General features: G+C 42.0%; 1 protein-coding gene across 1 annotated transcript in view; it reads left to right on the forward strand.

Moving 5' to 3' along the window:
* Positions 1–24529, forward strand: part of Kif3a (kinesin family member 3A) — a 35586-nt gene extending 11057 nt beyond the window's left edge. Inside the window, 18 exon segments of the mRNA XM_028855697.2 lie at positions 2820–2964; positions 3076–3160; positions 5327–5432; positions 7945–8084; positions 8408–8425; positions 8427–8606; positions 8872–9046; positions 10830–10928; positions 12340–12411; positions 14372–14380; positions 17161–17317; positions 17699–17879; positions 18065–18175; positions 18592–18717; positions 21420–21473; positions 21788–21856; positions 22377–22501; positions 24436–24529. Coding sequence (XP_028711530.1) covers positions 2820–2964; positions 3076–3160; positions 5327–5432; positions 7945–8084; positions 8408–8425; positions 8427–8606; positions 8872–9046; positions 10830–10928; positions 12340–12411; positions 14372–14380; positions 17161–17317; positions 17699–17879; positions 18065–18175; positions 18592–18717; positions 21420–21473; positions 21788–21856; positions 22377–22501; positions 24436–24484 — 1901 coding nt within the window. The 3' untranslated portion in view covers positions 24485–24529.
* Positions 24530–25187: the final 658 nt, after the last annotated feature.

Genomic DNA, 25187 nt, shown 5'->3' on the forward strand with positions numbered 1-25187 from the left:
TAAGATTCTTTTGTGCATTGTACTAAACATCCTGTGACTTGTGGGGTTTTCCAGTCTGTCTGTTCTTAACTAGTGTGAACACTGACCATTCTTCTTTCTGATCTTTCCACTTACTTCTCTCTCTCCCCCACCCCCTCCCTGCCATCCTTAGGTAGCTTCCTTCCTCTTACTTGTGTTCTGGTGGGTACTCAGCTGGATACTTGAGGACCCTCTGCCAATGTCCAGAGCTCTCTCTGCCTCTCTCTCCCAGGACACTGCCTCCTCCAAACTTCGGTCACTTTAGTCTCATTTTGGAGTTCTCACAGGAAGTCTGCTGACCTCTATTTGTGGCCTTATCTTGTTCTAGGACTTGGATTTGTTGGTCTTTCCTAAGCTCTGTATTTGACCTTATTCAACAAGCATTTGCCTGTTTCTGCTGTAGGCTGAAAGGTGGCATAAGCCTCTCACTTTAAGCCCAACAAGGCCTGGCCAGTTCCTGGCTTTCAACATAAAGAAGTTTCCTCAGGGCTTCAGTTAAGGGCAGGAACATGGAGACTAGGATTTCATTTGTTTTTTGAGACAGGGTCTTTCCATGTAGCTCTGGCTATCCAAGAATTCACTCTGTAGACTAGTCTGACCTTGAACTCACAGAGATCCATGTGCCTCTGCCTCCTGAGTGCTGGGCTAAAGGTATATGCCGCCACATCTGGATTAGATTTTTTTTTTAACTAATTGTTTTGGAAACTATTGCTTTCATCTTTTTTACTTTTGGTTCTAACCAGGATGGTTGGTTAATTTAGTCCTTGTTACTCCATCTAGGTTGGAATCAAAAGTGTTACTGCTTTAATTATAAGTTAACAGAATTATGTATTTTTAAAATAAATACAATGAAGAATGGTGTTTGACTTTCAAGATTTGTACCTATTTTCTGTTGTCTTTTTTTTTTTTTTAAGGTTTATTTATTTATTATTAATACAGTGTTCTGTCTGCATGTATCCCTGCCCACCAGAAGAGGGCACCAGATCTCATTGTAGATGGTTACGAGCCACTTTGTGGTTGCCAGGAACTGAACTCAGGACTTGTGGAAGAACCAGTGCTCTTAACCACTGAGCCATCTCTCCCACCCTATTTTCTGTTGTCTTGTGCCAACTCTGAGAATTGTGATAACAGTAGAACCAGGTGGAAAACATAATACTTAGGAATTGTATGACACTCAGTGCAGTTCATTCTCCATTGCTGAAATGTAATTTAGGTATAATGTTTTAGATTCTCAGAGTCAGGTATTAATCTTTAACTGTTTTAAAATAGTATTAGCTAGGTTCAGTGATGCATGCCTATACCAGCTGCTTGGAAGGCCAATATAGGAGGATCACCTAAACCAGGAGTTCAAGATTAGCCAGGAAACATGAGACCATATGTCAAGAAATAATAATAGACTTTATTTTTAGATCAGTTTTAGGTTCACAGCAAAATCCACAGCAAAGTATTGACAGCTCTGATGGAACCGTGGTGTTGTGCGCACAGAGCCTCCTCAGTGGGGCTGTTCCCACCAGAGCCAAATAAGTGCATTGTCATCATCGCCCAGAACCCCTCGTTCACATTCAGGTTCACTCGCTGTTGTCCTGGCCTTCAGCTCTTAACTGATGTCTCCATAGCTTTCTCAATTGCTCCAGTTATTGGCACCTGGAGCCTCAGTGATCTGGAAGTTGCAGCTCCAAAAGAGGCACTCTGGCTTTACTTTGCCTTAAGTCATGGTTTCCATGAGCTTGTGTGATTAGGGACCTGCTAGTTTCTCTGGCTCTCTGTCAATCCATCTTCCTTTTCCATCCATCTCTGTTTCTTCTATCCTGGTGGCTTCAGTTCCCAGAAGTCTCTGTTCTTCTCCTTGCCTCCCTTCTGGATCTTTGTTGTATATTTTGAGTCTCAGTGTAAGCTCACCTCTCCTAGAAAGTGTTCCTGACCTTTGTCATCTTCCTCCCCCAGCCACCCCCTGCCTGGTATATGTCCCTATTTTGTCTAGATTTGTTTCTTACCATAAGACCAGAGTTTGTAAGTGACTTCATTTGATTCTTAGTGTGTGTGGAGTGGGTCATCTCACTCTGTTTACCACTGAGCAGACTTCTCTGGGAAGTTAATCTATCTAATGTCAAGTACCAGATGTGCTGGATTCAAACAGATGTTTCTGCTTTGCAGCCTGTGCTTTACAGTCTCTGATTTAACGACCTCCTCCAACTTCTTAGAATTAAGTACAATGTAAATTTTCTTCTCTTTTTTTGAGACAAGGTTTTACTGTAACCTCTGCCATTCTGGACCTCGGTATATAGACCAGTCTGACCTTAAGATCCCAGAGATCCATTTGCCTCTCCCTCCTTAGGATTAAAGGTGTGGGCTACCACAACCAGCCAGCATAAGAATTTTGCATTTAGTTGATACTGAAGGTTGAATGTGTACTAGAATATGTTTTTGTTTTTGAGACAGGGTTTCTCTGCATAACTCTGGCTTTCCTGGAACTCACAGAGATCCACCTGTTGCTGCCTCCAAGTGCTGTGATTAAAGGCATGCACCACCACCACACCATTTGACTTTTCTTTTTTCTTTCTTTTTTTTTTTTTTTTGAGACAGTCTCACTGTGTAGCCCAGGCTGCCCTCAACCTTGCAATAGTTCTCTCACCTCTTCCTCTCCAGTGCTGAGATGATAGATGTATGCCATTGTGCCCAGCTTTAGAATGAAGTTTTAGTTTAGGGAATATGTTACATAACAGTGTCATGGCTTAATTTTTGAGATTCATTGTCCTAGATCATCAGACTCTGAAGTAACAGACTTTCTGCATCATTCTCAGGGACCATTTTTGCATATGGACAGACTGGCACAGGCAAGACTTTCACCATGGAAGGTGTCCGTGCTGTGCCGGGGCTCAGAGGGGTCATCCCCAACTCATTTGCTCACATATTTGGTCACATCGCAAAAGCAGAGGGTGACACAAGGTGAGAGAGTGCCTCTATTTCCTAACCCCGAGAGGTCAGACCTGGGAAAGACCTCGAGGCATGACATTTATAAACACATGTAAGACATGGAGTATTCCTTCGTACTTGCAGGTTTTTGGTTCGAGTGTCATACTTGGAGATATATAATGAAGAAGTCCGAGACCTTTTGGGCAAGGATCAGACACAGCGGTTGGAGGTAAGGATGGAATTGGAGTTAAGATAAAAATTGGAGGGCGGGGTGTGTGGTGCATACCTTTAATCCTGGCACTCAGGAGGCAGAGGCAGGCAGATCTCTGTGAGTTCAAGGCCTGGTCTACAAAGTGAGTTCCAAGACAACCACAGAGACAATACACAGAGAAGCCCTGTCTTGAAAAAAACAAAACAAAAATTGGAATAAACTGTTATACTCATAGATCGGTGCCTCATAGACGGGTACCTAGCCCAGTTGTCATCAGAGAGGCTTCCTCCAGCAGCTGATGGGAGTAGATGCAGAGACCAACACCCAAATGTTAGCCAGAGCTTGGGGAACCCTGCAGAAGAGGGGGAGGAAGGATTGTAGAAGCCAGAGGGGTCAAGGACACCAGGAGAACACAGCCCACAGAATCAACTCAGAAGGGCTCATAGGGGCTCACAGAGACCAAAGAAACAATCACAGTCGGCATGGGTTTGTGCCTAGGTCCTCTGCACACATGCTCTGCTTGTTTAGCATGGGGTGTTTGTGGGACTCCTAAAGTGGGAGTGGGGGTGTCTCTGACTCTTTTATCTGCTCATAGGATCCTTTTCCTCCTACTGGGTTGCCTCATCCAGCCTAGATAAGAGGGTTTGTCCCTAGTCTTACTGCCTCTCTGCCTTAGTTAGGTTTCTATTGCTGTGAAGAGATACCATGACCACAGCAACTCTATTAAAGAAAACATTTAATTGGGGTGGCTCACTTACAGTTGCCAGAGGTTCAGTCTATTATCATCATGTTGGGAGCCATGGTGGCATGCAGGCAGATGTGGTGCTGGCTACATCTTGGCTTGCAGGCAACAGGAAGTTGACTGACAGTCATTCTGAGGGAAGCTTGAGCAAAAGAGACGTCAAAGCCCAACCCTACAGTGACACACTTCCTCCAGTAGGCCACACCTCCTAATAGTGCCACTCCCTTTGTGAGCAATTTTCTTTCAAACCACCACACTTTATGCTGTGTTCAGTTTATATCACTGGAAGGCCTGCTCTTTTCTGAAGGGAAAGGGAGCAGCAGTGGGTCTAGGGGGAGAGGGAAGGGTTCAGGGTTGGGGGAGATGGGAAATGGGGACTGAGAGGAATGGAGGGAAGGGAGGCTGTGGTTGGGATGTACTGTATGAGAAAAGAATAAATAAAAAAGAAAAAATATGAAAAAAAAATTTGAATAGAGTGCTTGCCAAATTAAGGTCTTTTTTGTACAAAAGGTACTTTTAAAAACTACCTATATATGTCACAAGTGCAAACCATTTGAGCATAAGTCACTAAAGCATAACTGCTGAATCAAGTTTGGGAGATATTGCCATCTTAAAAATATTTTAAGATACAAGACAAATGGGCTGGAGAGATGGCTCAGGTTAGGAGCACTGGCTGCTCTTCCAGAGGTCCTGAGTTCAATTCCCAGCAACCACATGGTGGCTCACAACCATCTGTAATGAGATCTGGTGCCTCTTCTGGCCTGCAGGGATACATGCAGGCATAACACTGTATATGTAATAAATAAATTAATTTTAAAAAGATACAAGACAAACAAGAAAAGATGAGCCTTTTAAATACTAGTATGGCATTTTTATTTTTGTAAGTGCCCAGTTTGATTTTTCTATTTGAAGATCCTTGCCAGTGTTCTCCTACCCCAAATCAGTCTGCCTTCTATTCTTGCACGTTTTAGGTTAAATATCACATTGCAGAAGCTTACCCTGTTCCTTTTACTAGCTTGGTGTCTTTGAGACATTCCCAGGGCTGGCAAGATGGTTCAGCAGATAAAAGAGCTTGCCACCAAGCCTGAGGACCTGAGTTTAATCTCTGGGGTTCACGTGGTGGAAGGAGAGAACTGGCTCCCACATACTGTCTTCTGACCTCATGTGTGCCCTGGCATGCACAAAACACACATGCATGCACGCACACATGTGGAGTTTTAAGTGAACTGTTCTCTCACGCTGTTTTGTATTTTATTCATGGCATCATCACAAATAATTGTGTGCAGTATTTATTTGTACTGAAGCTTTATGACCTTTGTGAATATGGGCATTGCTTATAACCACACTCCGCTGTCTTCCCATGTATAATAGTTGATACTCAGTAAGGAACTGGAAAACTTAGCATTATAAAGTCTTAGGCATGATTTTTGTTTGCTTTTTAGGTTAAAGAAAGGCCTGATGTGGGAGTATATATCAAAGATTTATCAGCTTATGTGGTCAATAATGCTGACGATATGGATAGAATCATGACGCTAGGCCACAAAAATCGTAAGTGTGGTACATAATTGTGATGAAATGCCTATATTTGAATGCTGGTTGAGTAGCAAATAAATATGGCTTTTGCCCCATAGAGGTTGAATTTTTTATAAAGTCCACTCATTTTATATACTATCTAGGCAACATATATAGGTGAACAATAACATGGGTTGTTTTTCATGCCGACTGAAGTTTTCTTTAGTACCAAGAAAACTTTATTTATTTATTCAGAGACAGGGTCTTACTATCCTTTATTTTTATTTTATGTATATGAGTGTTTTGCCTGCATGCCAGAAGAGGGCATAAGATTTCCTGGCACAGGAATTACAGATAATTGTGATCAGTTATGCGAGTACTGGGAACCCAACCCAGGTCCCCTGAAGAACAGTAGACATTCTTAACTGCAGAGCCATCTCTCCAGCTTCTTTTTTTTGTTTTGTTTTGTTTTCTCTCTACATAGCCCTGGCTGTCCTGGAACTCACTATACATACCAGGCTGGCCTTGTACTCACAGAGATCTGCCCGTTTCTACCTTGCAAGTGCTGGTCTTTAAAGCATGTGCCACCAAGCCCTACTCCCCAGCCTCATAATTGTGCCAGTCTTTGAAGCTGCCATAATGTTACAGCTTGCTAGTTAAAATATTGATAACATTTTGATTGAGCACTTACTGAGTGGGAAGTCCTTGCACTGTGTGCTTTATGGGGATGATTGATTAGTCTTCACTGTAGTGTATGGGGATATGAAATTCCTACTTTATGAATGAGGCGACTGAGATGTAGTTTGAATACCATGTCTAAAGTAATACAGTTACTAAGTGGTAGGGTGTTTGAACCTAGGATATTAATCTGAGTTAGCCAGAATATATACTTCTTCCCTTCTGTTGAAAATTAAAGCAAAATTAAACTAACATTTTTCTCCTTCTAGTAATTGTTACAGATTTTTCATCTAAAGAATAAAAATCTGGGCTGGAGAGATGGCTCAGAGGTTAAGAGCATTGACTGTTCTTCCAGAGATCCTGAGTTTAATTCCCAGCACCCACATGGTGGCTCACAACCATCTGTAATGAGATCTGATGCCCTCTTCTAGAATGAAGGCAAACATGCAGGCAGAACACTGTTTATATAATAAATAAAATTTTAAAATATTGTTCAAAAAAAAGAAAAAAGAGTAAAAGTCTTGCCGGGTATGATGGCATATACCTGTAATCCCAGCATTCAGGAGGCAGAGGCAGATGGACCTCTGAGTTTGAGGTTAGCTTTGTCTACATGGGAGTTTTAGGCCAAACAGAACTATCTTGCCCAGGCTGGCCTCAAACTTGTGGTTCTCCTGCCTCAGCCTCCTAAGTACTAAGATTACAAGAATGAACCTCTACACTGATTGCTTAGCATGTGTTAAAAATTTTTTTGTTTTTGTTTTTAGCAAAGTCTCACATGTAGTAGTGGTTGGCTGGAACTTGATGTATAGATGAAGTGGGCTCACAGAGTTCCACCTGCTTCTGCCTCCTGAGCGCTGAGATTAAAGGCATGTACCACCCATGCCCAGCTCTTCATGTTTTAACAAAGATGGTTCCTGTAGGATTGGCATCTTTTGATGTGACTGGATATGGACCCACCCATGTTTTTAATGGCCGTATAGTGACTTAGCTATTCCATAGTGGATTATCCAGTGTTGTGTTGGATCTTTCTGGTCCTCACTGTTCCAGTGTTCAGTGATTCCTCCTGCAACATCTCATGTGTGTGTGCAGATCATGCTGCGGTGTCGAGTCCCAAACATAATTCTCTCTAGAGAGTTGTCAGCAGTTTTTTCCTAGTTATTTAACACGTGTTTCTTGTTGTGGTGTAGTTTTTTTTTGAAGAGAGAAGATCATGCTATGTTGCCAAGGCTGGCCTAGGTCACCTGGATTGATGTGTTCTCCTGTCTTGGCCTCCTAAGTACACACCACCATGTCCAGCTTCATAGATTGTTACACTCTTTAGATAGTAATATTTGGGAATGAAGTAAAGAATGTTATTCTATGATTTTTTTTTTCTGAAGCTGAGGACAGAACCCAGGGCCTTGCGCTTGTGCAAACACTCTACCACTGAGCTAAATCCCCAACCCTGTGATTATGTTTTAATATTTGGGAATGAAGTGAAGATGTTATTCTATGACTGTATTTTAATGTGAGTACATTATAGATTCTTTGGTTATAGTGTGAATTATAAAGGAAGTATACAGTGTCCCAACACACCTGTAGTCATAGTCAGTGGCTGTGATGAAATCAAGTATTTTAAATGTTTTGGTTATTTAATTAGTAAAGGTACTCTCTGGGCTGAGGATAGCTCAGTTGGTAGAGTGCTTATCTAGTATGCATAATGCCCTGGGTCAATCCCCAGCACTCCATAAACTGGGTCTGGTGGTATTCAAGAGGTAGGAAATCAAAGTTCAAGGATAGCCCGGGCTACAGGACACCCTGTCGAAACAAAAAAAAGTAAACATAAAGGCATTCTGTTACAGTTTTTAAGGTTTTCTTTTATTTGTTAAAGGTTCTGTTGGTGCAACTAACATGAATGAGCATAGTTCGAGATCCCACGCCATCTTTACAATTACTATAGAATGTAGCGAGAAAGGTGTTGATGGAAACATGCATGTCAGGATGGGGAAGCTCCACCTGGTGGATCTTGCTGTAAGTAAAGGGAGAATCTGTCCCTGTGGTCCACTTACCTGTCAATAAAAATTAAAGCCGAAAGGAGTGGTGTACTTGTGATTTTAAATTGCTTCTTATTGTGGGATATCTGAAAATAGATAGAGTAGCATTATGACTGTCTTGTTTCACCTCCTGCCGAGGCTTCTTTGTGTATTCCTACTTCTTCCCTCATGATTTTGAAGTGAATTCCAGATGTTACATGAAATATTTTAAATTACTTCAAAAAAAAAAAAAACCCCAGATTTTAGAAAAGTGCATTCTTGATTTTAAAAAGCTTTGAGTTTTTATCTCTTTCTTGCTAGGGGTCAGAAAGACAAGCGAAAAACTGGAGCCACAGGACAGCGCCTCAAGGAAGCTACAAAAATCAACCTTTCCCTCTCCACCCTGGGCAATGTCATTTCTGCCTTGGTGGATGGAAAAAGCACACATGTGCCGTATCGGAACTCTAAACTGACGCGTCTGCTGCAGGATTCCTTAGGAGGGAACTCAAAAACCATGATGGTAAGACCTCAGTCATGGCATGGTTAATTCATACAAGGCCAATTTAAGATTCGGATTCATTCCCATCATTGAAGTGAATAATATTTTATAAATCGATCCCTTTCTTTGTATAATACAACACGTGATTCCCATTGTTGTATTGTTTCCAAAGCTGTATGCTCAATGCTGGTTTTTAGAAGAGAACTGCACATGTGGATCGGGCATGTGTTTTGGTAATGGTGGTGTTAGTGACGGTGTAGAATGATGGACGTTTCTAATTCAACAGTGTGCAAATATTGGGCCAGCAGATTATAATTACGATGAGACCATCAGCACCTTGCGCTATGCCAACCGAGCCAAGAACATTAAAAACAAAGCAAGAATTAACGAAGACCCAAAGGATGCTCTGCTTCGTCAGTTTCAGAAAGAAATAGAAGAGCTGAAGAAAAAGCTTGAGGAAGGTAACTTCGCACAAAGATTCTTGTCAGCTGAGGCATGCTTGGGACCACTGCATTTGCCTTTAAAATGGCCTGCCAAGCAATAGCGTTTAACATTGATGTTTAAAGTTTCTGTGTATGTGCTTCTGTGTGTGTTGGGCATGTGTGAGTGCAAGCACACACATGCCACAGTGTATGTGTGAAGGTCATAAGACACCCATGGGAGCTGGTTCTCTTCTTGCACTCTGGTTCTGGGGCTTGAACTCATGTCAGGCTTAAAGGGCAAATATTTTTACCTGCTGAGCCCTTTATTAGACCCTAGCATTGACATTTAAAAAAATATTTCTGAGGAATATGTGTCTTCTAAGAAAATATTTTCTAAGGCCATCTAGAAGTTTACAAAGTTAGAAGTTCCAGCCTGTGGTGGTGGCACACGCCTTTAATCCCAGCACTTGGGAGGCAGAGGCAGGAGGATCTTTGAGTTCTCAGCCAGCCTGGTCTACAGAGTGAGATACAGGACAGCCAAGGCTACACAGAGGAACCCTGTCTCGGTAAAACCAAAATACAAAAAAAAAAAAAGAAAGAAAGAAAGAAAGTTTGAAGTCCTGACTGATGGTCCTGAGGAGCTTCCTGATCAATTCTGGGACTCCCGTGCCATCTACAAGGGGATGAACCCTCTCTGACTGGCATAGAGCTCCCTGTGCAGCAGGTGAAGGGCCTGGAGTCCAAGCCATTGGAGTCTCTGGGGGAAAACCCAGAGGTACCAACCGCCACTGGTGGGTCTGGGGAAAAGTCAGGTTCTGAGAAAAAGCAGGAGAGAAGCACCTCACAGATAATAAAGTTGGCATTTTGAATGGCCACTAGGTGGCATTTGTAGCCAGTTTGTTTTTAAGATCTTTGATTTCCCTGTTAGTGCTGCGCTCAGCCTTCATTTTGATGATTTCATTCCCTCCCCTCCCCTCATGTATCCCTGTCTGTCCTGGAACTCACTATGTAGACCAGGCTGACCTCCGACTCACAGAGATCCGCCTGGCTCTGCCTCCTGAGTGCTGGAATTAAAGGTGTGTGCTACCACAGCCAGGCGCTGCTACACCTCATGGTTCTTGTGAATGGTGTGGCTGTGCACATTGGATACACATGTTCAAGTCCTTGTGCATATTGTGGTGGGCCTGTATCCAGAGGGAGAGTTGTATATTCATATTCTTTGTAGTGTGTTTCACTTTATTTGCGTCCTTCTGACCCTATGCTCTATAAGCAAAGGCATTAAAGGACTTTTTTGTTTGTTTTTATTTTTGTTTTTCAAGACAGGGTTTCTCTGTGTAAGAGCTCTGGCTGTCCAAGAACTTACTTTGTAGACCATGCTGACCTCAAACTCACAGAGCTCCGCCTGCCTCTGCTTTCTGAGTTAGATCCTGTCTCAAAAATTATTTTTTCTTAAAAAGTAAGATAAAATTTCTGTGTACATTGTGTGTGTGGTTGCATGTGAATATGTGTGTGTGCATATGCTTAGAGACGAGGACAGCGGGGGTGTTGTTCCTCCGATACTGTCCACTGTTTTAGTGGGCTGGGGAAGACAGACTCTCTCACTGACCTGGAACTCCCCAAGTAGGCTGGACTGGCTTGTCAGCAAACCCCAGGGATCCCCAGTCTCCACCTGCTTGTCAGATAAGCTATCTGTGAACATTTCAATAGATTTTCAGTTTGTGTTTGAACAACGAAAACTTAATGAAGAGAATGGATATAGGCATTTTATAAATAGTCAATGACTTGGTACAGACTAAAAATCATTGTTAAATTTCTGTCCAAGGGGAAGAAGTCTCGGGCTCTGACGTCAGTGGTTCAGAGGAGGATGACAACGAGGAGGGTGAGCTTGGAGAAGATGGAGAAAAAAGGAAGAAGAGAAGGGGTAAGTCCTGATTATGTTCTAACCGGTCACAGCTGGCTAGAATTGTTCCCTGATGATGCCCACTTTATAGTTGGTATTTTTACTTATGGTAGTGGTTCCAGCAGGGAACTTCTGCTATATGTGGTTAACTTTGTAAACATTCTCTCTTGTTTATCTTGCTGACCCAGGATGCCATATTGCCTCTTGTAAAAAAAATTTTTTTTCTATTGTAAAATTCTACAGTTTCACATCTGTGTTAGGTCCCTATTGGCTTTTTAGGATAATGTGGGCTTTCTCTTCAAATGATGTTAGCCTTTAAAAATCATTTGCGGGTGGTTTGTTTGAATAGTTTTTCACTGAAGTCCTGTCTTTGTAAACTTGTGTCATTCTCTCCCTTTGGGACAGCTTCCAGTGTAGACTGAGACTGCTCAGCTAAGGCTGCAGATGGCATGGCCCTGCCTCATTCTAACTCAGAGCTCTCCTCAGCTCCTGCAGGCTGCTGCACAGTCTCAGTTGTTCAGTCCTGCTGGAAACAAGCCCATCACTGCTCGGTGGGGGACCCAAACTAAAAACTGAAGATTTTGTACATCCAAAAGACAGAAAAAGCACCATGTAGGGCAGGAGTTGGCAGCATACAGTGTGCTGCCAAATCCATGGGGACCTGTTTTGTAAACAGAGTGATCTTAAAGCAGCCACGATCAACTGTTTATATGTGGTCTGTAGCTGTTCACATCAAAACACATGGTCTGGCCGTTGGTCCTTGCACAAAAACTGTTATCAGTCCCTGACTTAAAAAATGTTTTTATTTATAGCTCATTTTTTAAAGTAAACTATTGTTTCTTGACTTGAAGCAGATAGTAGACTTACTAAAAATAAATTTTATGTAGAAAAAAGTGCTGCTGTTTAATATGCTAAAATATTTTAAATACGTCTTACCTTGTGTGGAGAAGCTTAATATTTTTCACTGAGCCTTGTTAATTATGCTGTCAAGCTTTAGACATAAAAATAAAGTTTGGTATCATGATGCCTTGAGGGGATGGGGAATTGGAGACAATATCTTGTTTATAATGAAGGGCAGCTGATTTCTGCAACATGAGTTGTGTGATTTTTATGTTTTAAAGCTGTTTCTTTTTCTTAGCAGTATAAATAGACATTTTTGTCATTTCAAGCCTCTGAATAATTCTGTGTAGATGAGTAGTGGGGTTTACCACTACTGCAGATCTGTAAAGAAATGCAGTTTTAATTCCCCGCATGGCTTTGTGACCAGGAAGCAGCTGGAGTACTTAGTTTTAAGCTAGAGTGAATTGCTCTTGAATGCAAAGCTTGATTGTCCTCTAAATTCTTCCTGCAGAACTCAAGTTTTCTCTGTGTGTTTCTGTTCGTTTCTTGTTCCCTCTCTCTGGTTCCGTGGGCTCGTTTCTTTGTCTTGCAGGCAGTAGCAGCAGCAGTAGCTCAGACTCCACATGTTCTGTCATAGAGAAGCCTCTGGATGAGTTCTTGCCTCGTGAGTGGCGGCCCTCACCTTCTCTAACAGAGCTCTGGCTTCTCCATTACTCATGGGCTTCATTTGGGAGATGCAGTCCCACTCCCTGTCATGACTGGTCCATGTTGGGCTCCCAGTAGAAAAGCATGTGGCCCCACCCTGCCATGGCTTCAGTTAACTGAAACATAGGCCAGAGCCTATGTTTGAGACAGTGGAAGAGAGAATCATGCTTTTGCTGCTGAGATAATGTAAAGAGAGCTAGTAAGCTGTGTAAAAGAATAATTCTCGGGATTCTTTTTTATGCCTCATTATACGTTTTTAATTCTGGTCAGTGTAAGAGATTTGAACAACACATCTTGAATCTCTGCAAATACAAATGAACATTTCTTGGTGCAACAGCACCCAATGGAACAAGCTGTCTGTGCTCCAAATACAGAGATGAGTGAAGCCCGAGGCAAGTGAGGAAGACAGAGTAGTGTTTCCTTCCAACTGGGCGCTCCCCCACTGCTAAGTTACCAGGTCAATTTTAACTCTTTCTGAGGTGTGATTAGAAAATTCAGTCACACAGCGCTCATAACGTCTGTCTAGACTTATTCAGTCTTAGATTTTTTTGGTAAACTGTAAGTTGAAAGCATTATTTAATTTTGTCTATTTCTACTTTCAGAAGAAAATGGAAGCGAAGCTTGCTTCCACCAGCTTGCAGCTTGCTGTCTCTTAAAACATTATCTGTGTCCTTACCTTTTCCAGACTAATGGCAGAAACCATTGCTTTTAGCTTTACTAGGGAAACTCTCAAGGATCTCAAGACACTGTGTCTGTTGACACTGCTGAAACAAGTTACCAGACAGCTGACCTCACTGGATAAGTTATAAACTACGTGGCATTGTGCAGACACCACTTAGAAGCACAGCTTTGTATTATAAACTGTGAAGTGAGAGAAAATATCTGAGAGGAAGCATTGTAACTTAATTTTCTGTTCTAAAACTTACCATTCTTAGAGAGTAGTTATATGAAAGTAGGTTATGAAATGAGTTGTACCTTATTCAATTCAAGACTTTTTTTTTCCAATTCAAGAGCTTTAATTGCTGTTTTCATACCTAACATTTACCTTTTGCTGTCATAACATGGATGTTTTGGGGAGGTGGAGAGATGATTGTCCCAGCATGTGGTTGCTGTGTGTGACTTGTGCGTATTTCCCCTCCCATTAAAAAATATGAATGGCCATTCGATGTCCCTTGCTTGAATCATCAGTTTCATTTATATCTCTAGTCATTATTTAATTACCCAGAACAATCAACCCATAGGCTGAATGTAAATTTGCTACTATACAGGTGCACTTCATTTTACGTAATTAGAGCTGCTTATAAATCAAGTTGGGAAATCAAATACTGTGAACTTACTGCCTTTAAAATTCATTAACCCTTTTGTTAATCACATGATCAGTACAACCTACTGTAAAATAGTTATCTGTTTAGTTGCTTCAGGTCTACCTGGTGGATTTTCTTAAAATGGGGGACACCTGTAATGGGTCTTTATATAGAAGAAACATTGAATTGGGAAATTTTGGAAATGGACAATGAGAGCTTTGTTACTTTTAACTTAATAATTTTAAAAATTGACTTCATTTTTGGTTTTGCCCTTTTAGATATTTTCCAGGTTTAGTAGGTTCCCAATTCCATGTCTGTAATCCATCAGCATATGCACTGAGCTGTTTCACTTGCAGGGGGCACTGTGGGAACCCGGGATTGCGTGGGAACCACAGAGTGGATTGAGTCTAGCATTTGTGATTGTCTTCTTATGGAACATGCTTTCTTTTTCTGTGGACTCTATTTCAGTTGTGATTATTTGATTCATGTCTTTGCTCATGCTAAATGAATGCTGTTACACATTTTCTCTGTTTTACAAAGGAAATAATGTTTTCCTTTCTTCCCTCCTCATCTCTGTGCTTCCTGTCTGCGACTCGCTTACCGCTTCTTTGCAAGATCAAGCAGGTTGGTGTGATTGGCTTGCACTCCACGTGGTGCAATTACTCATTTTCTCAAGACCTTTTATTTCAGTTCTTCACAATTTTTTAATTTAATAATTTTTACAAGGTAAGTATCTTTTTTAAAAAAAAAATTCCGTTTTAGCTGCTTTAAAAAACCTTTTCTGTAAATCCTTAAAGATCACTAGACCAATTTCTGAAAATACCCTTATAATTGGTTTGACACATTCAGGCATTTTCCTTTTTTGAAGGCCAAGCGTCAGTTCCTGCTGCCCACACCATGGGTTCTTGTGATACAGATGACATGAATCCAGTTGGCACTTGCTGCAGCACCGCCCTTAGCCGCCCTGCCAGGTCACCTTCACTCAGGTAGCACCTGACAAAGGGGAACAGAAAGGCTCACTACTGCTCTTTGACTTAGCTAAATACCTTTTATAATATCAACATGGCTTTTTAGATATATATTCCCACTCCCACCCCACCCCCCTCTCCCAGGCAATGTTTCTCTGAGTAACAGCCCTGGCTGTCCTGGAACTTGATTTGTGGACCAGATTGACCTCAAACTCATAGAGATCCTCCTGCCTCTGTCTCCCAAGTACTGGAATTAAAGGTGTGCACCACCACTGCCCAGCTGCCTTTTGAGGTTTATTTACTTAATATTTTTGTGCAAAATTTTATCATGGAGAACTGGAAAAGTTTCTGAGATTTGGGGTTTTTTTGTTGTTGTTGTTGGTTTTGTTTTTTAAATTGATTTGGTTGAGGAGACTGTGTATGTGTGTATTGCCCTGGGTATGAACCTAGGGCTTTGCACGTGGTGGCCAAGTACTGAGCTAAACCGCATCTCCTTTTAGCAATCCCTAGAAGTATAGTCTTTCATCCCATTGGAGGATCAGAGTGCTCATTGGCTGCTGGGGGCAGGTCGTTTCAGGCCCCTGACAGCATTCCCAGTGGAAGCAACCCACTGAAGGCTAAGGCTTGTATCCAGGGAGCACAGGGTAACAGTTCATTCCTCTATCTACAAGTTACTCTTGGTCACCACATTTTTTACACAGTCACATTTAGCTTAAAGTGTTATTTGAAAAAAATACCATGGCTTGTCGTGGTGATCCTGGCTAGAGCCACACGGGACTTGGATGTGTGGACTTTTGAACTGACCCTAGCTGTGTGGAGAGTGTCTTCATGAAATCCTCTTGAGCACAGTGAGACACTTGCTTCTAAAGCATGGGTTTGAAGGGGTTACTGTGTAAGGCAATCAGTTCATCAAGAGACAGTGTTTATGTATTTTTATATGCAAGCTCTTTCTGTATTACTCTCTTCTGATGGGTTTTTGGAACTCTATAACTATTAGCAAAACAAATCACTACAAGTCCAAATTTCTTATTTGATCCATTCATGTAGTCTGTGTCCTTAGTACCCATGTCTTCTACACACACACTTTTTTTTAGTGTATTTGCAATTTTTCTCTAAACATTTGTAATGCTGAGGTGGGAAGTTCCATGTTTACTTCCTGTAAACCTCAGCTTAGACTTTTCTCCTACAATTTTTAGTAAGTGTTGTTATGGATAGAAAATCTTTCCAAGTAGTTCATTGGGAATAGAAGTGAACTCATTTGTGAAAATCATTCTTCTAAAACTTAATTCAGAGGGTTCAAGGTAGGTGGCTGTGCCGACAGCCCCGGGCCCACCTCCGACACGGAGTGCAGTGAATCACACCACACCAGCCGCCTGGATCTTAGTTCCTCTTTGGTTTTGTGCCTAAGATTTTGCTTTAGACTTTAGTTCTGTAGAAGGAAGGATGCCGTTAAACCCTTGAGATTTTGTCTCAAGAGTTGAAAAAGCCTATGCATGACCCTGCCTTTCATGGTTCAAACAAGACTCTGCTCAGATCTGTAGTGCCATCGTGATTGTTTTCAGTTCCTTTCCTTGGCAGGAGGGGCTGGGTGGGGTGGAGACACTGATGGATAATCCTCCATCCTTGTCCCTTGGGAAGGAAGTTGAGAACGACAAACTGAGGAGAGCCTGGGGTCTGACAGTTCTATGAAACGCTTGTTGTTCTGAGGGAGCGTGTTTCTCAGAACTCGCATCAACCAGAAATGAACTGTCATTGGCTCAGTTTCAGAACCATCTTAATAAGCTAGTGTCTGTTTTCTCTTTTTGATTTTTTTCATATAACTTCATGGTTTGGAGGTTCGTTGGAGAACTGCGTGTGAGCAGGCTGCATACATACACCTACACATGCTTGGACATGACAGTCAGTTGGAAGCTGCATTCCACCTTTATTAGTTGGTAGTGCTTCTGCTGACTGTTGGTTCTTAGCATGTTTGATCTGAGTTAGGGACTTTGGTGATCTAGTTTGTTATAGTAAGTTACTTTGGTGGCTCATTTATGATTTACCAGGGCAGCTTATCAGTGTAAAACACCTGCCTTAAATGAGTAATTTAATGATTGTGAAAGTGATGGAAGATCATTTTCCTTTTTAGCCTCTCTGCACCCTTTGGGGACCCACAAGCTTTGCTTTTTTATTTGGCTTTCCTGTTACTTTTCTTTCCCTACCTTTCTGCTCATCTCGTTTGTTCTCTTTCATTTTTCCCCTTGCACATCATTACACAGTTAGACAACAGTTTGAATTTATTAATGAATTAAAAAATTCTAGGAACTATGACGTAGAAATGGAAGTTTAACATTTGCTGTTGTATGACTGGGTATAGACAGTGCTGTACTAAGATAATTCTTATGTCTGAAACATTGACTACTTTTAGTGACTGCTGCAATTAAATGACTCAAATAGGTAAAAAGAAAGTTTCCCCAGATAAGATGGTGGAAATGCAAGCGAAAATTGATGAGGAGAGAAAAGCATTGGAAACAAAACTTGACATGGAAGAAGAAGAAAGAAACAAGGCTAGAGCTGAACTGGAGAGACGGGAGAAGGACCTTCTGAAAGCCCAGTGAGTGTGGTGGGTCCAGATGGGCTCATGGCTGGAGTTCTAATGTCCTTCATAGTGTATCAGGAAATCGATCAATTAAAAGATAATGAAAATCTTGATTTTTGTTTCCAGCATAGCTGTTTTAGGGTAGAGGGTTCACTGTGTGTGATATATTTTTAAAACTTGGATCTTTCTGATCATTTAATCTCTGTGTTGGAGAAAATATTGGCCAAGGTGAATTAATCCTTAGTTGATGAGGTGAATGCCGTGTAGTGGTGTGCTTTGGAGAGGTATCACATGACTGAACTTTTCTAAGTGTGCATCTTCAGTTCTACTTTAATTGGGAGAGTGAGATTAGAACGGCGGATGCAGGGATTTAGAATGTTCTCCTTTTCCGTATAGACAAGAGCATCAGTCTTTACTGGAAAAGCTGTCTGCTTTGGAGAAGAAAGTCATTGTAGGTGGTGTGGACTTATTGGCCAAAGCTGAGGAGCAAGAGAAGCTTCTTGAGGAGTCTAATATGGAGCTGGAGGAGAGGAGGAAGAGAGCTGAGCAACTTCGGAAAGAACTCGAGGAAAAAGAGGTGACGCCATGTTGAGTGTGGTGTGCAGCACGCTCACCTTTTCCAGGGCAAACTAAATCCCGAAGATAAAATGGAAAGCAGATTATGGATCATTTTGAAGACAGTAGTTACCAAACGTCTAGATCATTTGTTACATTGAATTTGTGACTTAAAATTATTCTGAAGTTAACCTGTTTTTATCATAGCAAGAACGCTTGGACATTGAGGAAAAATACACCAGTCTACAAGAGGAGGCACAGGGAAAGACGAAGAAATTAAAGAAAGTCTGGACCATGCTGATGGCTGCAAAGTCTGAGGTCGGTGTCTTAGAGACCCTATGATGCAGTTTAGAGTCTTAATGTGTGTTTACAGGGTTTGTTTGCTTGTGTTGTTTTTGTTTCTAAGACAGGATTGCTCTATGTAGCCCTAGCTGTTCTGGAATTCACTCTATAGACCAGGCTGGCTTTGAACTCACAGATCTGCCTGCCTCTGCCACCTGAGTGCTGGGATTAAAGGCATTCGCTGCTGCTGGCCACCACTGCCACTACCACCTGGCTTTGTGTGCTTACAGTTTTAAAGCACTAAAACACTCACTTCTCTCTGTGTATTTAAAATTTTACTTGTTAACTGGCCAGTGGCAGTCTGTCCAAGAACTGGGCCAGTGTCCTGGGCCAGGGGCAGTATTTATGCTTGAAGTCTTGTTTGCTTTATGCTGCCATGGGTTCTCTGATAGATGGCTGATCTTCAGCAAGAGCATCAGAGGGAAATTGAAGGCCTCCTGGAGAACATTCGGCAGCTCAGCCGTGAGCTTCGGCTTCAGATGCTTATTATTGATAACTTCATACCTCAGGACTACCAGGTGAGAGGAGTCTGATCTAGACATTAGGTCATTGACGAGGGCTAAAGAACAAGCCAGCATAACAAATTAAGATGTTACATGTTCACATTGCAGCTGTCCTCTGTAAAACTTTCTTGAACTAATGCCATCATATAAAAGTGTCTTTGTTAGGGTTACTATTGCTGTGATGAAACACAAAGACCAAACAAACTTGGGGAGGAAAGGGTTTATTTGGCTTGTATTTCCACATTAAGTTCATCAGTGAAGGAAGTCAGGACAGGAACTCAAACATGGCAGGAATCTGGAGGCAGGAGCTGATGCAGAAGCCATGGAGGGGTGCTGCTTGCTGGCTTGCTTAGCCTGTTTTCTTATAGAATTCAGGACTACCAACCCAAATATGGCACCACTCGCAATGGGCTGGCTCTCACAATGGGCTGGCTCCCCCAGCAATCACTAATTAAGAAAATGCCTGACAGTGGTGGCACACACCTTTAATCTCAGCACTTGGGAGGCAAAGGCAGGTGGATCTCTGTGAATTTGAGGCCAGCCTGGTCTACAGAGAGAGTTCCAGGACAGACAAGGCTAGACAGTGAAATCCTATCTCCAAAAAAAAAAAAAAAAAAAAAAGAAAGAAAGAAAGAAAGGAAGGAAGGAAAGAAAGAAAGAAAGATGCCTTACAGATGGATCTTATGGAGGCATTTTCTCAACTGAGGCTCCCTCTTTTCACACTAACTTGTATCAAGTTGACATAAGACCAGCCAGCATAAAAGGTGTTAGCTTTCTTTAGAATGTAATTCTCTTCGAGTATCTAAGTATCTAAATAAGAATGTGTCAGCCCGTTGAAAGGAAGGACCTTGCTCCCATGTAAATGCATGTAGAATAAAGGTGAAGGTCCTATTGATTGATTGACATACTTTATTAGAAAGTAGAGAGGGAGCTGGAGAGGTGGCCCAGTGGTAAAGAAGGTTGGCTGCTCTTTCAGAGGACCCAGGTCCAGCACCCACATGGCAACTCATCACCATCTGTAACTCCAGTTCTGGGTATTCAACACCCTCTTCTGTCCTTCACAGGCATTAGGCAGACATGTGGTGCACAGATACACATGCAGACAAAACACTCATCTACATGAAATACATGCATAAATACTTTTTAAATAGAATAAGCAGGATGTGTTGCTGTCCTCTTCCTTGATGTATGCACTCTGTGTGTGTGTGTTTGTGTGTGTGTTAGTGTGTGTGTGTAAAAATAGAATATGGAATTGTCTATTCTAGTCATCTTTATGTATATAGTTCAATAACACTAAATACATTCACTTAGTTATACAACCAGCCATCATCACTAGTCGTTTTCAAACAGGTGGTAATTGTTATCACCAGCATAATTTGAAAATCTTACCTTTTCCTAAGCAAGAATTTTATTTTTCAGTATGTGTGTATGTGGGAATGTGAGTTTGTGTACAGAGTCTAGGATAGAGCATTGGGTCCCCTAGAACTGGAGTTATGGGAGGTTGTGAGCCACTGGATGTGTGTGGTGGGAACTTAGTCCCAGGTGTCTGCAGGAGTAGTGCGCACTCTTAACCCTGGAGCCATCTCCAGCCCAACTTCCAGTATGTTCTTAATAAACTTAAACCTGTGATTTTTTTTTAAAAAAAACAATGTTGTGAATCTCCGAATAGCTATTAGAAATTTTTCTGAAATTTTCCCTTCAGATCTCAGGTACCCAGAGTCAGTCCTGGGTTTCTGGAACACTCCAGAATGTCCTAGTTCCATGTTGTAACTCATTACCCCAAATCAGAGCTGAAATCTAGACTGTAACCTATTTCTAGCTGAATGGTTTCCCAGCCTTTCTACCCTTGGTCTCTTCCAGCCCAGCCTGACTGTCCTCCTGATTCCCAGGATCCCAACTTTTGCTTTTTGTTTTTATGTGGTTGAATAGTATCCACATGTGTTCTTAAGAATATGTGTGTGTGTGTGTGTGTGTGTGTGTGTGTGTGTGTGTGTTTAAATTTATTTTTATTTTATGTATATGGATGTTTTCCCTGTATGTATATATTTGACCATGTGCATGCCTGGTGCCCACAGTGACCAGAAGAGGTGTTGGAACCCCTGGAATTAGAATTACATACTGTTGTGAGCCACCATGTAGGTGCTGGAAACTGAACTTATGTCCTCTGCAAAACAGTTGGTTTTAACCACTGACCCAACTCTCCAGCTGAAGGACTGTGTATTTTTAAATGCTTGATGCAGTATATAATGTTTAGAAACAACTATTTTCACTTAACATTGATGAAAGTGTAGGTCAAATGATTCTTCAGCAAGTAAAGGCTTATTATGTAAACCATGAGACCTGAGTTTGATCCCCGGAACCCACATGAAGGTATAAAAAGAGAGAACTGACTCCACAAAGTTGTTCTTGGACCACCACATAAGCATTATGACGTGTCCCTACCCCCATCGTGTGTGTGTGTGTGTGTGTGTGTGTGTGTGTGTGTGTGTGTGTGTGTGTGTGAGAGAGAGAGAGAGAGAGAGAGAGAGAGAGAGAGAGAGAGAATGCAAGGCCCTTAAAAGAGCTTAGTTGAAGGCATAGGGAAGTCAGAGGGATTACCATGAGCAATATATAGTGACAGATACAGGAAAATGTCACATGTTTCTATTGTCACAGTTGTGTTTGTATTTTCAGTATTTTAACTATTGACTAAAGGCAGGCTTTGACTCTTTGTAAAGGAAATGATTGAAAACTATGTCCATTGGAATGAAGACATAGGAGAATGGCAGCTAGTGAGTATTCCTTTCACCCCGAGGGATTATGGAGGGAGCTGGTGCTGGCTGCTGGGGGAGGAAGGTGGTACAGGGTGGACCAGATCAGAACGCAGTGGACCAGATAGGGTCTTTTTCTGAGTAACAGCAAAGTGGGGACCATTCATGGCGATGGGTTAGGCCTGGGGCTTCTGGCTACTGGGTGACCTGTTGAATCTTTTCTGCCCCGGGATGCACATCATGCTTCCTAGTGAGCTGTCCGGATGTCTTGCAGCAGCCTTCCCAGTTCACAGTATTGATTCAGACATCTCTCTTCCCTCTTTCCCTTTTTTGAGAAATGTGTGGCCTACACAGGAAACAACATGAGGAAACAAACTCCAGTGCCTGACAAGAAGGAGAGAGACGTAAGAGCACTTTGAACCCTTGTTTGTCTTCAGCAGAGTGTGGGTCGGTTGTTGTGCTGTTCCAGCGTGTGGGCTGAGCAGCTGGATTGTCTGTTGTGAGTAGAGGCTCTCGGGTCGGGGCTGTTGGGACAGGTCTGCTCTCTGGCACACACTTAGCAAAAGTTGCATTTTCGGTCCTGCCACAGGTCCGGCCTGCTGTCACTCTGGTGTGCCCTGTTCACCACTCTGGGAGGTGGGCTGTCCCAGGAGACTAGGGTGCCTTGCTTCCCTGAGTCCTAGATCAACCGGGGTGCTGGTTTTAGAGAAAGAGACAGTTTTCCTTTATGTCTGGGGAGCTTGATGAAATGTCTGGGCTTCTAATTCTCCAGCTTTGAGTACATTTTACATAATAGGGTGGAAGACGTCTTTAAAAGGTTGTTTGGTTTTGTCTTCAGTGGTCTTTTGCCCAGTGTCAGTCTGTGTTTTCAGTCTTCTCCGAATCTGATTTAACTTCCCTTGTGTGTGTGTTTTTTTCTTGTAGCCTTTTGAAGTAGACCTTTCCCACGTGTACCTTGCCTATACAGAGGAGAGTCTGCGTCAGTCTTTGATGAAGTTAGAAAGGCCACGGACCTCCAAGGGGAAAGCAAGGCCAAAGACTGGGAGAAGGTGAGGACAGTCCCAAGTCCCCAAGTCCTGAAGTGACAATGTTGTGATACTATATTTAGACACATCTAAAGGAAGTCGAACTTTAGTTAATGTGACATGTGGTTTGAAATTATATTCTTTATGCAATTACAATTTGATAAGCAAAATAGGGATAAAGACTTGTATTCTGTGAGTTTGAGGCCAGCCTGGTCTGTAGAGCAAGTTCCAGGATAGCCAGAGCTGTTATATAGAGAAACCCTGTCTCAACAAACAAACAAAACAAACAAAAAAAGAATTGCATTCTGGGACAGTTGTGATGGTACACACCTTTCATTCCAGGACTTAAGAGGCAGAGGCAGGCAGATGCTGTGAGTTACAGGCCAGTCTGGTTTGCATTACAAATTTCAAGACAACCAGGGCTACATAATGAGACCCTGTCTCAAAACAAAACAGAAAAAGAACTGCATTCTTTCAGACTTTGGAGCTAACTTCAACTCGCTTTGTTCTTTCCTAGTGTTTACCCTCCACCTACTGTCTTGTGTAAGTCTCCTATTAAGATGCTAATTAATTTGCCTTGTTTGACTCCCAAAGTACTGTATTCCTCTGGTCAGTTTTTCTGACAGTAGGCATTGCTCCAAGGACATTGATTTCTTAGGTCTCAAATTAAGGGAGGCTTGTGTGACTCTGTAGCACCAGTGTTGACCATTGTGTAGTCTGTGTGCCTTATCACATAAGCTCAGTGGAAGACCTTTGCTGTACATGTAAGGTGAAGGTAATGGGTTCATGTCTTTGTTACATAGTCTTTTAGATGCAATGTAACACTAAAAATGTTGAAATCATTAAACTAGGGCTAGAAAGAATGAGCTACTTGTTAAAATGTATAAGATTTTTGCATTTTTTTTATCATTTAAATGAAGGATTTAAAGATTTTCAAATGCTAAATGAATATTTACATGGAATCTTTAAAAATATATAAATGTTGATTTTATCTATATGTGAATGAATGTTTTGCCTGCATGTTTATATGTGCACTACTATCAGATTTCCTGGAATAGTTGTAAGCCACCAATGTGGGTATTGGGATGTGAACTCAGGTCCTCTGGAAGAGCAACAGGTGCTCATAGGTGCTGTGGCATCTCTGCAGCCCCCACGTGGCCCATGGTAATGAGACAGTCAGCTTGACAGAGACCGGCAGAGGAGGGCAAGGGAGCAAGCTGGAAAGTGGTTCTGTCCCTTGTTAGTGAGGAACAGAGGCCCCATCATTGTCAGACCGTTGTCTTTATAAAGAGAATCCAGATTACTTACATGAGTTCTCTCAAGTTCAGCCACATTTTTAAAACTGTGTAGACCTTAAAACAAATAATTTGATAAGCTATTTTGATACAGTTTCTATAATGCACCACTGTAAAAATATGCTTTTTGTTTAGCTTAAGTTAAAGAAAATATTTGTGGACCAACATGTGATCCAGACTCAACTCAACAGAAACTGTGGTTTTCCTGGGAAATAAGCAAATATGTACAATAAATGATGTGTTTGTGTTCTGTGGTGAGTGTCCCTGCAGTGCTCATGAGAGGCATGCAGTTTGGTGTGCTGGTCAGCAATAAAGAAGGCACATGAGAGTACTCCTGTAGGCCTCAGACACTGTGTGTCCTGCTTCTCTGAGGCTCTCTGTACTGTTAGCCTCCTCCTCGGAGGAGGAGATGACCAAGGGGCATCCCTGATAAGCTTAGCTGACACCTGTCTGCACCTTGTCTGACCTTGTGCTCAGCTCCTCACCACTCTGGAACACCGTACTGTAGCACTGTGTTCTTGTGTTTGCTTTTAGTGACCTTGCCTACTCTGGATATCAGTCAGACTGCCAGTGTTGGTCCATTTGTGGACTCTGGCCACATAATGTGTTGACAGTTTCTTAGGGACAAGCACTCATCTTGCTTTTTTTTTCTTCTCTTAACAGAAAGCGTTCTGCAAAGCCTGAGACCGTAATTGATTCATTACTTCAATAAATGTTACAGAATTAAGGTTATAATAAAAAAGAGTAATATTCTCATGCCTGGACAGAAATCCTTAATTAAGACACTGAGGACACCTGTGTAATTCACATAATGTAAGCTGTAAATTATAGAGTGAGACTGGAAATAGCAACTTTCCTACTAACTTTTAGATTCTTAAGTTTCTGTACCATGTAAGTGCACATAGCTCATGATTGTTGAGGGTGCCACACTGTGCCGCAGTGCTCTGTGGAAGTAAGGACACAGTTCTTACAGAGTGCTGTGGTTGTATGCGAATGTGCATCTCTTAGCTGTGTACTCAACTATTGCGTATCTAGATAAGCAGAATCTCAGAGTAGAAGAAAGCCTGTCTTGTTTGCACACTGCGCATGGCAGATCGCCTTGTCCTATGTTCTGTGTCAACTCCTGGGTGGCTCATCTAAGCAGTAACTTGTCCTAACACCCAACAGGCCTGTCTAACTGCATTCCGACTTTATACTAACGTTTGTTACATTTAGGTATGAGATGACTGAGTTTACGGATCTCCTATAGAAAACTGTGTAATTGGACAGCTTTGCAGGTTTACATTTTCAAGGTACAGTTTGAACATGTGCTCCAGCGTCTGGCCACCCTCCACCAGTTTCTGTTACCCTGAGTCCACATTCAGCCTTTGTTGTTGCTGCTGCTGGCTTGGCTCCCCCACCACAGCCAGCGGTGG

Source organism: Peromyscus leucopus, chromosome 8b (genome assembly GCF_004664715.2).
Source record: "Peromyscus leucopus breed LL Stock chromosome 8b, UCI_PerLeu_2.1, whole genome shotgun sequence".
In the NCBI taxonomy this organism is placed as follows: Eukaryota; Metazoa; Chordata; class Mammalia; order Rodentia; family Cricetidae; genus Peromyscus; species Peromyscus leucopus.